Consider the following 15,738-nt stretch of genomic DNA (forward strand, 5'->3'; position numbering starts at 1 on the left):
CTTTCATAATCATTCATTTTTGCTCAAATAGACTATTTGTAGAACAATCCCAAAATATCTGAATAAAGGGAAAGAGTCAGCTAAGACAACAGCTTTGCCAAGGAAGCTTCAACTTGGTTATGTGATTTTATTCTTATCTTTTGCTGCTATATAAAAAGGGAATAATAGAACAAACTTTTTTCCTTGTTGTTCTTTACTTCTAAGACTCTTTTCATGTTTTCCATGGTACAAGGTAAACATTAGAATTTACATTTTGGAGACCTAAGGGGCAATGAACAGGAGTGGGATCTGGAGGATACGGCTCTCTGACAATTCAAGAATTTCAACTCAATGGTAAAGGGCTTGCAAGAGAAAATGGACTGCTATTTCTCCACTTGCTAGATGGCATCCCGTGAGTCCTATAATACACGAGGTGTCTTCCCCACACTACTCAATGTACCATTTTGGGTTTTTCCTACTGGACCTACTAAATGCTGAGTGAAATCTAAAGAAGGTGGTAGATACTAGCATTCCTGGCTGTGTAATCTGTACATTTTCATTTTAAATATAGTAATTCAAGCATAATCCGTATTTAAAAAATTAGACTAAGGAGAGACAATAAAGGTTTTAAACGTTTCTCTTTGAAAAGATGGTATCTTACAGTACATACAAAAATACTCTGAAAATACATACGACTTCATTTACAAAACACTGAATCAACATATTACAAGAATTACATGGTTATGGATTTTAATAAACTGAGCATGCATTCATGAAACTTAAAAAATATTAAGAAATGCATTGAAAAAAGCAGCATAAAAAAAGACAACTCATAGTTAAATAAAAATTACAAAGGTCCTGAGCCAATTAATGGTTGGTAACAATGTCATTCAAAATGCCTTTAGGTTTCAATAAAATCCACTGCTTATTTCTGCATGCCTAGTCCGTGAAGAAACTATTTGAAGTTATGGGGTAAATAATGATCAGGAATTATCATGCCAAGTTAATTTTACACCTCAAAAATACAAGTTTGCCATACTTAAAGGTTATCTTATTGTTGATGCTGGAATGAGTTGCTCCTCAGTAAAAAATACCAGTCAACTAACAAGAATGGCATGAAATAGGATATGTAACAATTTTACCATTCATATACTGACTTTCAGTATCCTGGTTATATTTTGATTTTTAATAAAGATGCATTTCAAAGGCCTCCATGGGAGGCAAAATATAGAGAATTTATGGTGCCCAACTCTTATGTAATCACTGGACTAATCTTCCCTGGTAACTATGCAACATTTGGACAGAAAGGCACACAAAAAAGTTTAAATATTTCATGTGCCAATCTGGAAAAAAATAATTTAAATCAACAGAACAGACAGTACATCTACACAAATGAGGAAAGCAGAAAAGATACCTCACATTCATTTATCTCAGGTTTCAAAGTGGCTTCAATGCTAAAGTAAATGTATTAACATTTGGAAAATACAAGACAATTTTTTTGTTTGTTTTCAATTTTTTTAGCTCTATACAATGATTACAACATAAGACAAAAAAAAAAAAACCACAAAAAAACAAAACAAAAAAGGAGTTCAGGACTTGTTATCAGTGTCCAAGTGGCTAAGAACTGGTTCCCATAACAAGCATTGAAAGTTAAGGCAGTAAAACCCCCAAATGCAAAGCTGTAATACTGTAGATGGCAATTTGACAGCAGGTGATCCTCAGAGAAGTGTATGTAGCAGTGAGAGAATGCTACAGCATCTGCAGGTCAAAGTTTGACAGTTCAAAAACCACTTCAAGGTTATTAGGCTGAAGGCTGTCACTTTCACCTTATTTCACATATGACAGCCACTTCTATTTAAAAAACAAGTGGCTGCATCTATGCCACTAAATGATTGCTTGTTCACTTAAGTGAGGAGGCACTGCTTTTACCGATTAAGGGTCAGTCGAATGGAATTTTTGATGACACGGATGTTATTTGCTGGAACTGGAGATGATGAATCTGGTAGTTCTTTACTGGGTAGTCTCTATTAGAAAGAAAGAGGAAACAAAAAAGGAAAAGCACATCATATATATTATAAAGGCCCAGCTAGAAAGTCAGTCACAAAACTTGGGGAGTTTTTCTCCCAAACCCTCTAGCTCCTAAACACTCAAGTATGCAATGAATATTTCCTTCCAGTGTTCATAGGGAACTCTTGCTTTCAGAACTGCTACTTCTTTTTACAGTCAGAGGTGAAAAGCAGAGGGATAAGAGAAAGGGTAGAAGTGGCAGGAGTGTGAATATGTACAGGAAAAGAGGAACTGCCATGCCTGGATCAAGAAATGCGTAAAGAACACAGTCCTTAAGGTCAAGCAAAGAAAAAAAAAAGGAAGTTCATGGTGACTAAACAGGAAGCTCTTGGGGTGTGAAGTGAAAAATGAGTGTGTGTAGTAGAGAAAAATTTAATATCTGACAGTTATGTCCCTCAATTTGTTTCTGTAATACATTCATGAAGAAGAACACTGACTCAATCTGTGAGATACTTAAGTTCTCAGGAAAACTGAACTTTGTACTTAGGCTAGATAACTTTGATGGTTATGAAATTCAGGGACATCGGTTTGAGGGATTCTGAGGGCATTAAAGATTATTACATAAAGAAGGCAAAATCTAGGGCCAGGCATGGTGGTTCACGCCTGTAATCCCAGAACTTTGGGAGGCCGAGGCGGGTGAATCACTTGAGGTCAGGAGTTCAAGAGCAGCCTGGCCAATATGGTGAAACCCTTTTCCATTACAAATACAAAAATTAGCCACTACAAATACAAAAAGATTGTGCCACTGCACTCCAACCTGGGCGACAGAGCGAGCCTCCATGTCAAAAAAAAAAAAAAAGGAAGGCAAAATCTAGACTTGTGTAATGGGGATAGTTAGTTTCTTGTCAAGAGATGACTGCTTAATTCTCCTCTTGTTTTACCTTGGCTAAGCCAATATCTGTATCATATCCATATGCATTAAAACAATTATGAACAATTTCAGATATACAAAGAAGTAGACACCAGGGCAATAAGGACTTAAATGCCAAAACCAAGTTTCAGACATTATTATAGTTTTGCTGCAATTGTTTGGTGTACCCACTTTCCCTTTAGACTTGATATATTAAAAAATCCAGATATGTCATTTCACTCTGTTGTACTTCAATATCCATCTCAAAATTTTTTCTTCCACCATCACACATAATTATACGTTCATATTTTTTGTAACTTAATCTTATGTTAAAGGCTCAAAATCTACAACTAATAGCCTGTGAGTATACTATTTTGCTTTAGAATAGCTACTACATCCTGGAGAACCTGGCAGGGTAACAGTTGATGATGAAAAGCACTTTACTATTTAATGGCCATTCTGTTTTGTTATAAATTATTATTATTTATAATTTATAATTATCATATATATATTTATAATTATTTATCATTATTATAAATAAGCCATTCTGTTCATCATAAACTCTCAGAGAAGGGCTTTCTCTATTTACACAAGGCTGGTTTTTGAGTACTTGCTTTTTAGCATACCACACTTAATACTACACACATTATTAGTTATAAAAGTAATTCTTCAAATAATAAACATTTAAATTACAATTTAGGGGCGTTTAGCTCATGTTTTAAAGGTACTTACTATATATACCACTACATTTGGTTCCTCTAAAATATTAATACATATGGTTCCTAATGATCAAACCTATGTTTTGGCAGTAAGCAATAGTACACAACAGAGATATACCTCCAGGTGCTTGGTAAGAAATTAATGTGCTGAGCATCCAACTGCTTCCTTAAAGATAAAAAACAAAGGGTGAACATAATCTAAATAGATAATAAAGTTGTCTTAAACTACTGCCTCTTTTTTAGACTTTTGAGGTACATACATTCAGAACTATATACTTGCTATCTCCAACCCCAACTACACTGCTAGTCCTTGGGGACAGGGACAAAATCTTACTTTTTCCCAGTGCTAGGCTCTTAATAAGCCTTTTGTACTTGTAGATTACCTATGAGTTTTTACCTATGTACTGTACCTATGAACAAGACTATCTTGTTACCTTTTTGCGTGATGTATCAATAGTTGGAATAGGCATAGATTCTCCTCCAATGGCATCCTAAAAACAGAAGAATCAACACAAGTGAAAACTAACTTTCCTATATGCAAACATTTATTTCTACTTAAAATAAAACCTAACGAAAACCTGAAAATAAATCTAATCTGACCTACTTTCTAATATGGCACTTTTCCTGAAACATGGCGCTTTACAATAAATATTCTGAAGCACACTATTAATATATTTACCACTGATTTTCTTTTTCTTTCTTCAGCCGTGCGGGGGTCCTTAAATGTTGATTCAAGTCGAATAAACTAAAATATAAACATTGAAATAGATTGCTATTATGTACCTACAAAAAACCATATAAATCTATATAAACTGGAAGACTAGTTATTGGTTACACTATTATAAAAATTACTATAAACATGGATTGGTAAGAGAAGATAATTTAAATTAGATTGAATTCAACTGCCACCGTTAATTTCTACAGTTTGGGTGATCTTTTTGGTTAAATCAATTCAGATTCTAACAAATATAGTTTTACCACCACCTACTGGAAGCAGGGCATATCAACACACAAGAAATGAGATTTTGTTATCAGTAATGACTTCTGTAAGTCAAGGAGAAACTCAGACCAATCATTCAAATTTTCAGACGTATTAGTATTTCAATTTAGGATAAGCAATTAATATTGTTTCTTTAAGATTTGGGTAAATATTCTTTTCAGCCAACTCCTAACAGAACACCAACAGCTATGGAAAATTGTTTCTTTAGTATTAACTATAAAAAATATCAACTACTGAATCACCACTAAAGTTGTAACTTTACCTTTTCTACGTCTTTCAACCTCTTAGGAGTCCCATCTATGGATGGGGAATGGGATCTCTTGGGTGTAACAGTCTTAGTTATATTTGACATTCCATTCAGATGCGGTTGTCCCTGGGCAGGGTTGTGAGGTGTTGTGATTCTAGGAATGACATTTCGTCCTACTACGGTAGGAATGGTACACACAGCGGGGGGTGATACAGTTTTTACTGTAGAGTCAACTTCTGAAAAGGAAAAAAAGGATTTTAATAATTAAACATTTATGTAATTTTTTTTTCCTTGAGACAGGGTCTCTCATTCCCATCACCCAGGCTACAGTGCAGTGGCTTGATCACAGCTCACTGCAGCCTTGACTTCCCAGGCTCAGGTGACCCTCCCATCTTAGCCTCCCAAGTAGCTAGGACTACAGGCGTGTGCCACCATGCCTAGCTAATTTTTTGTAAATATAATTATTAATATATACAAGTTTAGATACCTACTTGCGCCAATCACTGGAATGGAAAGTCCTTGGGCTGGTGGTACACTCAGTGGCTTCTCCACAATTACAGCAGCAGGCTCAGCACTATTCCTAATGAAAGTGTTAAATTATCATCAATAAATGATTTAAATATTACTTTTTTTCTCCTTTTTTGAGAAAAGGCCTCATTCTACTGCCCAAGTTGGAGTGCAGTGGCACAATCACAGCTCACTGCAGCCTCAACCTCCTGGACTCAAGTAACTTTGCCACCTCAGCCTCCCAGGTAGCTAAGAACATAGGTGTGTGCCATCATGTCGGGCTAATTTTTTAAATTTTTATTTCTGTGCAGACAGGATCTCACTATGTTGCCCAGGCTGGTCTTGAACTCCTGAGGCTCAAGCAATCCTCCTGCCTCAGCCTCCCAAAGTGCTGAAATTATAGATGTGACCCACCACGCCTGGCCCCATTAGTTATTTAAAACACTCTTGTAACATTTACTTTTTTTCTTTTTTTTTTTTTTAAGACATGGTATTGTTCTGTCACCTAGGCTGGAGTGCAGTGGCATGAACACACGGCTCACTGCAGCCTCAACCTTCCGGGCTCAAGCTATTCTCTCACCTTGGCCCCCCGGGTAGCAGGGACTACAGGTGTGCACTAACATGCCGAGCTAATTTTTGTTTTTGTTTTTTTGAGACAGAGTCTCGCTCTTGTTGCCTAGGCTGGAGTGCAATGGCACGATCTCAGCTCACTGCAACCTCCACCTCCTGGGTTCAAGCGATTCTCCTGCCTCAGCCTCCCAAGTAGCTGGGAATACAGGCACATGCCACCACACCCTGTTAATTTTTGCATTTTTAGTAGAGATGTGGTTTTGCCATGTTGGCCAGGCTGGTCTCGAACTCCTGACCTCAGGTGATCTGCCCGCCTTGGCCTCCCAAAGTGTTGGGATTACAGGCGTGAGCAACTGTGCCCGGCCAATTAATTTTTGTATTTTTTTGTATGGACAGGGTTTTGCCATGTTACCCACGCTGGTCTTGGAACTCCTGGGCTCCAGCAGTTCGCCTGCCTTGACCTCTCAAAGTGCTAGGATTACAGGCCTGAGCCACCGTGCCTGGCCACAACTGTTGGCTCAGGCCTGTACTTTAACATTTCATTGAACTAAAAGGGGGAAAAATGCAGAGGACCCAGTAAGAAGAGAAAAATTTAAGCAAAAAATGTGTACATTTCTGTGTACCTATCTAGTCCCATGTGCTCATAAGCCTATACCGTTTCCCACAGGATTACCACGAGTTATTTCTAAACAAGAAATTGACCAGCAGCCAGTAAAATGAAATCTTTTAACAATTTTAAAAGGCAGTAGCAGAGGTATAGAAAAGTTCACATTATCCTCAAATAAACTGAACAGAAAACCAAAAGGACACATTTGAAATAAAGACAGACCTTTCTGCTTCTCCTACAGAAGGGCTATCAGACTTGGACGCTGGAGAATTAAAAGGTGTTCCATTATCAGTGTCTCTGGAGCTATCCAGACAACTGCTATCCAGAGACGATCTTTTGGATTGAAGTCCGCCCGAGCTTCGACTGACATCAGAGAGACTTTGCTGAAAGAAGGGAACGATTTTAGGATTTCAAAATGCAAATGACAATATAAAGACTGGTTTCAATTCTGAAGGTCACTTAAGCAAATTATCTCTTGTGATTAATGAAAATGAGATTTTAGTCCTAGATTGAACTGCCTATATCTTCCTTATTTTTCTCAATAGGTTTGGGAGCTGTAGAATGCAAATTTGGTCCCAGATCATTTGTCTGAGTAAAACCATACTGAAGGGTTAAGATTATAAACTCACCTTTTTCTTCTTTTGAAGAATTTCTGCAGGAAGGTAGTGGTGAAGTTGTTTTTTCTTTACATGAGTTGCTTCAATTTTCATTCCCTCCTTTAGCATATTTATATTGTTTGCCTGTCTGTACACTGTAACAATGTTAATATGTTAAATGGAAAACTTCTTTCTGAACCAAGGGATCTGCCTAATTTTTCTGAAATGCATATACTTTTACTATCTCCCCACTATCACCACCAGCCACCCACCCACCCACAACCCTCTCACAAAACAAATATTTTTAATACATTTCCATCACATCACAATCCTATTCATGAATCCACTAGTTTTTCTTTTTTTGAGATGGAGTTTCACTCTTGCTGCCCAGGCTGGAGTGCAATGGCGCAATCTCAGCTCACCACAACCTCCGCCTCCTGGGTTCAAGCCATTCTCCTGCCTCAGCCTCCCGAGTAGCTGGGATTACAGGCATGCACCACCACGTCCAGCTAACTTTTTTGATTTTTCGTAGAGACTGGGTTTCTCCATGTTGATCAGGCTGGTCTAGAACTCCCGACTTCAGGTGATCCGCCCACCTCGGCCTCCCAAAGTGCTGGGATTATAGGCGTAAGCCACTGGGCCCAGCCATGAATCCAACAGTTTTTCCATGTCCACCTTCTAAGACTTTCTCATAATCAAACCTTGTTGATAAAATAAATATATTTAAAAAACGGTATTTTCCAGATCTTATTTTCTGATATTTTCCCCAAAGGCAATCTCTCCTCATAATTACTTGCCCAGGTCTAAGCTAATTCTTTTTTTTTTTTGACACAGAGTCTCGCTCTGTCATCCAGGCTTGAGTGCAGTGGCACAATCTTAACTCATTGCAACCTCTGCCTCCGGGGTTCAAGCTATTCTCCTGCCTCAGCCTCCCCAGTAGCTGGGACTAGAGGCGCATGGCACCATGCCCAGCTACTTTTTGGATTTTTTGTAGAGACAGGGTTTCATTATGTTGGCCAGGCTGGTCTCGAACTCCTGACCTCAAGTGATCCACCCACCTTGGCCTCCCAAAGTGCTGGGATTACAGGTGTGAACCACTGCACCTGGCCTTCTAAGCTAATTCTTAGGCCAAATATCCAAGGTGCAATTCAAGCTGTCCTCCTCCTCCATGAGAATTTACTACTGCAGCTACCACACCAATCATAGAATGACAGACTTCAGGAACCATCTTACAAATACATCCTTATTGTACAGTTGAGAAAAGGAGGATAAACAGCTCTGAATACCTTGCCAGGATCAGAATCCACACAGCCCTAGATTCCCATTCTAGTGCTTTTCACGCCTTATAAGAAAATGGGTTTTATTAACTCACATACAAATGTCTTAATGTTTTAATTGTAAATATACCCAATGAAAAAACAGGTTTTATTAACTACCACACAAATTTCTTAATGTTTTAATTGTAAATATACTCAATGAGATTATAAGCGCACTGAAGACAGGGGATGGGAGGCTTGTACTCACAGCAAGTACTGTGAGATGTAGTAAATTATTTAATCTCTTGGGGCCTCAAGTTTCTTCATCTGAAAAATAATATCTTATAAATTTATAATAAACTATGTCCCAGTCTTATCCTTTTTAAAAAATTTAAGCCCTAATTAGAATGGAAACATTTATGGCAAATGTTTTTATTCCAGATTGATTATAAAAGAGTTACCAGGAGTGCTTGTTTAAGTTGCAGATTCTCTGGCTCCCTCCCCAGAGTGTGATTTAGTGGTTCTAAGGTGAAACATAAGAATCTGCATTTTCTTTTCTTTTTTTGAGATGGAGTTTCGCTCTTGTTGCCCAGGCTGGAGTGCAACAGCGAGATCTCAGCTCACTGCAACCTCTGCCTCCCAGGTTCAAGCGATTCTCCTGCCTTAGCCTCTGGAATAGCTGGGATTACAGGCACCCGCCACCACACCTGGCTAATTTTTGTATATTTAGTAGAGATGGGTGGGGTTTCACCATGTTGGCCAGGTTGGTCTTGAACTCCAGACCTCAGGTAATTTGCCCGCCTTGGCCTCCCAAAGTGCTGGGATTACAGGCGTGAGCCACCACGCCCAGCCAGGAATCTGCATTTTCATGATAAATATGAGGGCTCTTTCAAAAGAATTCAGAAAACCCAGATGAGCCAAGCCAATACTTTTAATAGTATGAATGTATAACTGTATAACTATTCCAGATTCTTAAGATAAATAACCCCAAATTTATAACAGATACATTAAGATATTCCAGAGTTGTGACTAGAGGGCTAGATGTGAAAGACATACTTTTCACTGATCCTGAAATATATTCAGCAATTCTGTACTTACTGATATTTATTTCATATCAAAAACATAAAAGTCTGGCTAGGTGCAGTGGTTGACACCTGTAATCCCAGCACTTTAAAGAGGCCAAGGTGGGCAAATTGCTTGAGCCCAGGAGTTCGAGATCAGGCTGGGCAACATGGCGAAATCCTGTCTCCATTTAAAACAAACAAAAAACCCATAAAAATCAAGTCTTTTTTTAATTTTTAATTAATTTATTTATTTTCTATTTTATTTTATTATTATTATACTTTTAAGTTTTAGGGTACACGTGCACAATGTGCAGGTTAGTTACATATGTATACATGTGCCAAGCTGGTGTGCTGCACCCATTAACTCGTCATTTAGCATTAGGTATATCTCCTAAAGCTATCCCTCCCCGCTCCCCCCACCCCACAACAGTCCCCAGAGTGTGATGTTCCCCTTCCTGTGTCCATGTATTCTCATTGTTCAATTCCCACCTATGAGTGAGAATATGCGGTGTTTGGTTTTTTGTTCTTGCCATAGTTTACTGAGAATGATGATTTCCAATTTCATCCATGTCCCTACAAAGGACATGAACTCATCATTTTTTATAGTATCTCACTTTGTCACCCAGGCTGGAGAGCAATGGCGCAATCTCGGCTCACTGCAGCCTTGACCTTCTGGGTTCAAGCAATTCTCCCACCTCAGCCTCCCAGATAGCTGGGACCACAAGGCACGATACCTGGCAAACCTTTTTTTGTATTTTTTGTAGAGATGGGGTTTCACCATGTTGCCCAGGCTGGTCTCAAACTCCTGAGCTCAAGAGATTCACCCATCCCAGTCTCCCAAAGTATTAGGATTACAAGCACTTGTGAGCCACCGTGCCTGGCAAAAAACAAGTCATCTTTAAGACTGTGATCACAAACCCTGGTTGTACATACAAAGAGCTTTCCTTTCTTTGTTTTAAAACAGATAACATTCAGCCAGGCGAGGTGGCTCACGCCTGTAATCCCAGCACTTTTGGGAGGCCAAGGCAGGATCACTTGAGGTCAGGTGTTCAAGACCAGCCTGGCCAGCATGGTGAAACTCCGTCTCTACTAAAAATACAAAAATTAGCCAGGCCTGGTGGCATGCACCTGTAATTCCAGCTACTCGGGAGGCTGGGGCATGAGAATCACTTGAACCCCAGAGGTGGAGGTTGCAGTGAGCTGAGATCGCACCACTGCAGTCCGGCCTGGGTGACAGAGTGAGACTCTGTCTCTTAAAACAAAATAAAATAAAACAGATAACATTCACATGCTACAAAACTCAAAGCGTTGAAGAGTATTCAGTGATGTCTCCTTATCCTGTACCCTGACCTAGAAGCAACCAGTCTTGCCATTTTTTTTAAACTAAGTATCCTTCCAGAGATATTCTATGCATTTGTAAGCAAATGTGTATTTATTTTTTCTTTTATTTTTATATAAATAGCACAGTGTACACAGTGTTCTGAATTTTACCCCCCACTTAATATATCTTGGAAATTGCTTCATAATGCTTTTTTCTTTTTTTTTGAGACAGTCTCACTCTGTGGGCCAGGCTGGAGTGCAGTGGGGCGATCTCGGCTCACTGCAACCTCCTCCTCCCAGGTTCAAGCAATTTTCCTGCCTCAGCCTCCCAAGCAGCTGGCATCCACCACCATACTCTACTAACTTTGTATTTTTAGTAGAGACGGGGTTTCACCATATTAGCCAGGCTGGTCTCGAATTCCTGACCTCAGGTAATCTGCCCGCCTCCGCCTCCCAAAGTGCTGGGATTACAGGCATGAGCCACCGCACCCGGCTCCTTTCCTGTTTTAACAGCAATACGGATATGCCATGTTCACTTAACCAATTGTGGAACTTTAATAAGTACAGCCAGCCAGATTGTAGGCAGATGACACTGAGTATTAGCCAGGTTTGAGAATCACAGCTCTATGATGATGGAGTCTTACCTGTATCAGTAAATGACTGTATATCATATGTCAAGTCTATGTTGACACTTTCTGCATTTTCTACTCTCCGAAAAATTATCCCAAGGAACCACATTGATACGTAATTGTTGCTATAAAGTAAAATTTAAGAATTTCCATTAATTATTATTTTTTACAACTTTACAGATGCTATTTCATAATTAAAACTTGGTCTCTATGTCTCTATCTCACAAATACAGATTTCAGTGGTCTGGCCAGATTCTTAAAAGTGACATCCAGAACTGGTAAGTTATCCCCTGTTGTTCTAAGAAGGATTAAGCAGCTATGAAAATGACTTACTAAATATATTCTTAAAGATGCTCCAAATATTGTGATGGTGTTTTGCTGGGGTTTCTGGGCTACCAAAGTAGTTAGGTACTTATTTTTAATGCCTAGACACTCAAACTCAAATATATAATGTGTCATACTCCCATCAATGCCTGTTAAACAAAAATCTCACAATTACTCTGAAATGATGCATATACCAAATAACATTATTTAAGAAATAAAGTATTAAAAAACAATTAACTTACTCTTTATGATGTTCCTTATTCCCTGGGAATGACTGGGGATTCACATGGGCAAGAGTAATAAATTCATTCCGTTCCAAGTTTCCAACAAGTACACGGATTTTAGATTCCACTAATCCAACCCTAAAATAAACAACAAACACAATTTATCTTATGTCCACTTTAAATTTGAAAACTACACTCAAGTAAACCAAACAGCATATTAACTACGAAGCTTTACATGTTCATTAAAAAACTTCGGGCTGGGCGTGGTGGCTCACATGTGTACTCCCAGCACTTTGGGAGGCAAGAGTGGGTGAATCGCCTGAGGTCAGGAGTTCAAGACCAGTTTGGCCAACACGGCAAAACCCCGTCTCTACTAAAAATACAAAAAATTAGCTGGGCGTGGTAGTGAGTGCCTGTAATCCCAGCTACTTGGGAGGCTGAAGCAGGAGAATCACTTGAAACTGGGAGGTGGAGGTTGCAGTGAGCTGAGATCGTGCCACTGCACTCCAGCCTGGGCAACAGAGCAAGACTCCGTCTCAAAAAAAAAAATTTCAGGCCAGGTGCAGTGGCTCATGCCTGTAATCCCAGCACTTTGGAAGACTGAGGTGGGCAGATCACCTGAGGTCAGGAGTTCGAGAACAGCCTGGCCAACATGGTGAAACGCTGTCTTTACTAAAAATACAAAAAAAATTAGCCGAGTATGGCACACACCTATATTCCCAGCTACTCAGGAGGCTGAGGCACGAGAATTGCTTGAAGCTGGGAGGTGGAGGTTGCAGTGAGCTAAGATCACCCCACTGCACTCCAGCCTGGGTGACAGAGTGAGGTTCCATCTCTAAATAAATAAATAAATAAATAAAATAAAAATTTCAGCCCAATATATTAGGAACCCCATTTTAAATGCCATTGTAAACACAATTTATTTTATATCAACTTTAAATATGAAAGCTACACTCAAGTAAACCAAACAGCATATTACCTATGAATCTTTACATGTTCATTTAAAAATTTCAGCCCAATATATTAGGAACCCCATTTAAAATGCCATTGTAGTAAATGACAAGTTAGTAGATTTCTGTGTGTTCTTTTTTTTAATAGAAGAACTAATCTATGTAATGCATTCCTGAATCTAAAATACCCTTAGTTAAGACTATAAAACAGTCATGGCTTAGGGCATGAACAAAAACTGCTGGTTAATCTAGTCCTGAATCTTTTTCTACCTTCACATCTTATGTCTCAAACCTAAGGCTAGGCTAGGCCGGGTGCGGTGGCTCATGCTTGTTAATCCCAGCACTTTGGGAAGCTGAGGCGGGAGGATCACGTGAAGCCAGGAGTTCGAGATCACCTGGGGCAACATAGTGAGATTCCATCCCTATAAGATAAAAATAAAAAAAAAATCAGCCAGGCATGGTAGCAAGGGCCTGCAGGTCCCAGCTACTTGGGGAGCCGAGGCAGGAGGCATCGCTTGATCCCAGGAGTTTGAGGTTGCAGTGTGATCACCCCACTATACTCCAGCCTGGGTGACAGTGAGACTCCGTCTCTAAAAAAAAAAATAAGTCCTAAGGCTAAGATAAGTTTAAACAATGAAACTAATATTGGCACATAATATATGAAACAATCATGCTAGACTTTGCATTTAAAAAAATTCACGGGCTGGGCACGGTGGCTAACGCCTGTAATCCCAGCACTCTGGGAGGCCAAGGTGGGTGGATCACGAGGACAGGAGATTGAGACCATCCTGGCTAACATGGTGAAACCCCGTCTCTACTAAAAATACAAAAAATTAGCCAGGCGAGGTGCGGGCGCCTGTAGTCCCAGCTGCTTGCCAGGCTGAGGCAGGAGAATGGCATGAACCTGGAAGGTGGAGCTTTCAGTGAGCTGAGATTGCACCACTACACTCCAGTCTGGGCGACAAAGCAAGACTCCATCTCAAAAAAAAAAAAAAAAAAAAAAAAATTCACTAAATTTGGATCACATCCTATTAAAATACAGCAAGTCTCATCGGATTTCTGCAATTTTATTTCTATCTCACTTAAGAAATGTGACCAATGGCAGCTTATTAATGACTTTATGAATTAGAAACATTACAAGAACATTTTAACATTTTTTAAAAACATCAGCAAAAGCTTATACATTATAATTACGTGTGCTTTAACAGTAAATCTACAAAAATCTGTGTTATTCCAGTGTCATCTAAATGACAGGTTGGCAAACTTTTTCTGTAAAGGGCTAAATAGTAAATTTTAGGGTTTCTGGGCCATACAGTCTTTGTTACACCTATTCAACTTTGCTATGAAGCACAGAAGCAGCCATAGATAATATATAAATGAAGAAACATGGCTATGTTCCAATAAAACTTTATAAAAATAGGTGGCAGACTGAATTTAGCCTAGACCCTATTTTCTGACTCCAGATCTAGACAAACAAAATACTGTTTCAGTGACAGGATTATTTTCAGAGTCCCTTTAATTATCAATGAAATAAGGATTAAACTCTTGAAGCAAAAATAAAACAGTATTGCTGTTTTGCTTTTCCAGAAGTCAGACCCAAGGAAAGTACAACCATCTCTGGTGGTCTAACAGCTTCCGTCTGATAGAGCCAAGGATGTGAATATAGTAGAGGCAGAAGGGATAAATTCAGATGCACTAGAAAGAACACACTACTTCTTGACCACAAATATCTCTTACCTGTTGACGGAAGCTTAATCTGAAAGATTTAAGCCATTATCTCCTAAATTAAAAGGATATACAAAATGTCTTTTCTACTGAGTTTTGTTGGAGGTAAACACAATGGCAAAAATGAAAAACTCAGGCCGGGTGTGGTGGCTCACGCCTGTAATTCCAGCACTTTGGGAGGCCGAGGCGGGTGGATCACGAGGTGAGGAGTTCAAGACCAGCCTGGCCAAGATGGTGAAACCCCGTCTCTACTAAAAGTACAAAAATTAGCTGGGCGTGGTGGTGGGTGCTTGTAATCCCAGATACTCTGGAGGCTGAGGCAGAGAATTGCTTGAACCCGGGAGGCGGAGGTTGCAGTGAGCTGAGATCACGCCACTGCACTCCAGCCTGAGCAACACAGCGAGACTCCGTCTCAAAATAAAAAATAAAAACAAAGAAAAGAGAAACTCAGATGGTGGCTATCAGAATCATCCAAACTAGCTCAAAATTTTGCTTAAATCTGGCTGAGAAGCAATAAGAAGCAACATCTATACATATGTCTTTCGCTCATGTCCCTCCTGATTCTGAAACATTAATTTGATGGCATATTTTAAACACTGAAGCTCCATGGTCATGCACAACAATCACCAGTAACATATAATAATTTTAACGGATCACTTGAGGTCAGGAGTTCGAGACCAGCCTGGCCAACATGGTAAAACCCCATCTCTACTAAAAATACAAAAATTAGCCACAGGGCATGGAAGTGCACACCTGTAGTCCCAGCTACTCAGGCGGCTAAGGCAGGAGAATCACTTGAACCCAGGAGGCGGAGGTTGCAGTGAGCTGAGATTATGCCACTACACTCCAGTCTGGGTGACAGAGGGAGACTCCTTCTCCAAAAAAAAAAAAAAAAAAAAAAAAAAAAGGCCGGGCGAAGTGGCTCAGGCCTGTAATCCCAGCACTTTGGGAGGCTGAGGTGGGCGGATCACCTGAGGTCAGGAGCTCGAGACCAGCCTGACCAACGTGGCGAAACTGAGATCGCGACACTGCACTCCAGCCTAGACAACAGAGACTTTGTCTCAAAAACAAACAAACAAACAAACAAAAAAGTGATATAATAAT

At 39.5% G+C, this 15,738-nt stretch overlaps 1 protein-coding gene across 3 annotated transcripts in view; it reads right to left on the reverse strand.

The window, feature by feature from the left end:
* Positions 1 to 600: 600 nt before the first annotated feature.
* The window catches only part of PAPOLG (poly(A) polymerase gamma), a 42,185-nt gene continuing 27,047 nt past the window's right edge, over positions 601 to 15,738 (reverse strand). For 2 of the 3 annotated variants that reach the window (XM_004029281.5, XM_055377949.2), the window contains exons 14-22: positions 11,978 to 12,097; positions 11,427 to 11,536; positions 7,176 to 7,297; positions 6,769 to 6,929; positions 5,354 to 5,442; positions 4,878 to 5,098; positions 4,295 to 4,360; positions 4,050 to 4,106; positions 601 to 2,003 (exon numbers count right to left, since the gene is read on the reverse strand). In XM_004029281.5, the coding sequence (XP_004029330.3) occupies positions 1,905 to 2,003; positions 4,050 to 4,106; positions 4,295 to 4,360; positions 4,878 to 5,098; positions 5,354 to 5,442; positions 6,769 to 6,929; positions 7,176 to 7,297; positions 11,427 to 11,536; positions 11,978 to 12,097 (1,045 nt within the window). In that variant the 3' untranslated portion in view covers positions 601 to 1,904. Of the gene's footprint in view, positions 2,004 to 3,733; positions 3,782 to 4,049; positions 4,107 to 4,294; positions 4,361 to 4,877; positions 5,099 to 5,353; positions 5,443 to 6,768; positions 6,930 to 7,175; positions 7,298 to 11,426; positions 11,537 to 11,977; positions 12,098 to 15,738 lie in introns of all 3 variants that reach the window. The other variant, XM_055377948.2, reaches the window with a different exon arrangement.

Source organism: Gorilla gorilla, chromosome 12 (genome assembly GCF_029281585.2).
Source record: "Gorilla gorilla gorilla isolate KB3781 chromosome 12, NHGRI_mGorGor1-v2.1_pri, whole genome shotgun sequence".
In the NCBI taxonomy this organism is placed as follows: Eukaryota; Metazoa; Chordata; class Mammalia; order Primates; family Hominidae; genus Gorilla; species Gorilla gorilla.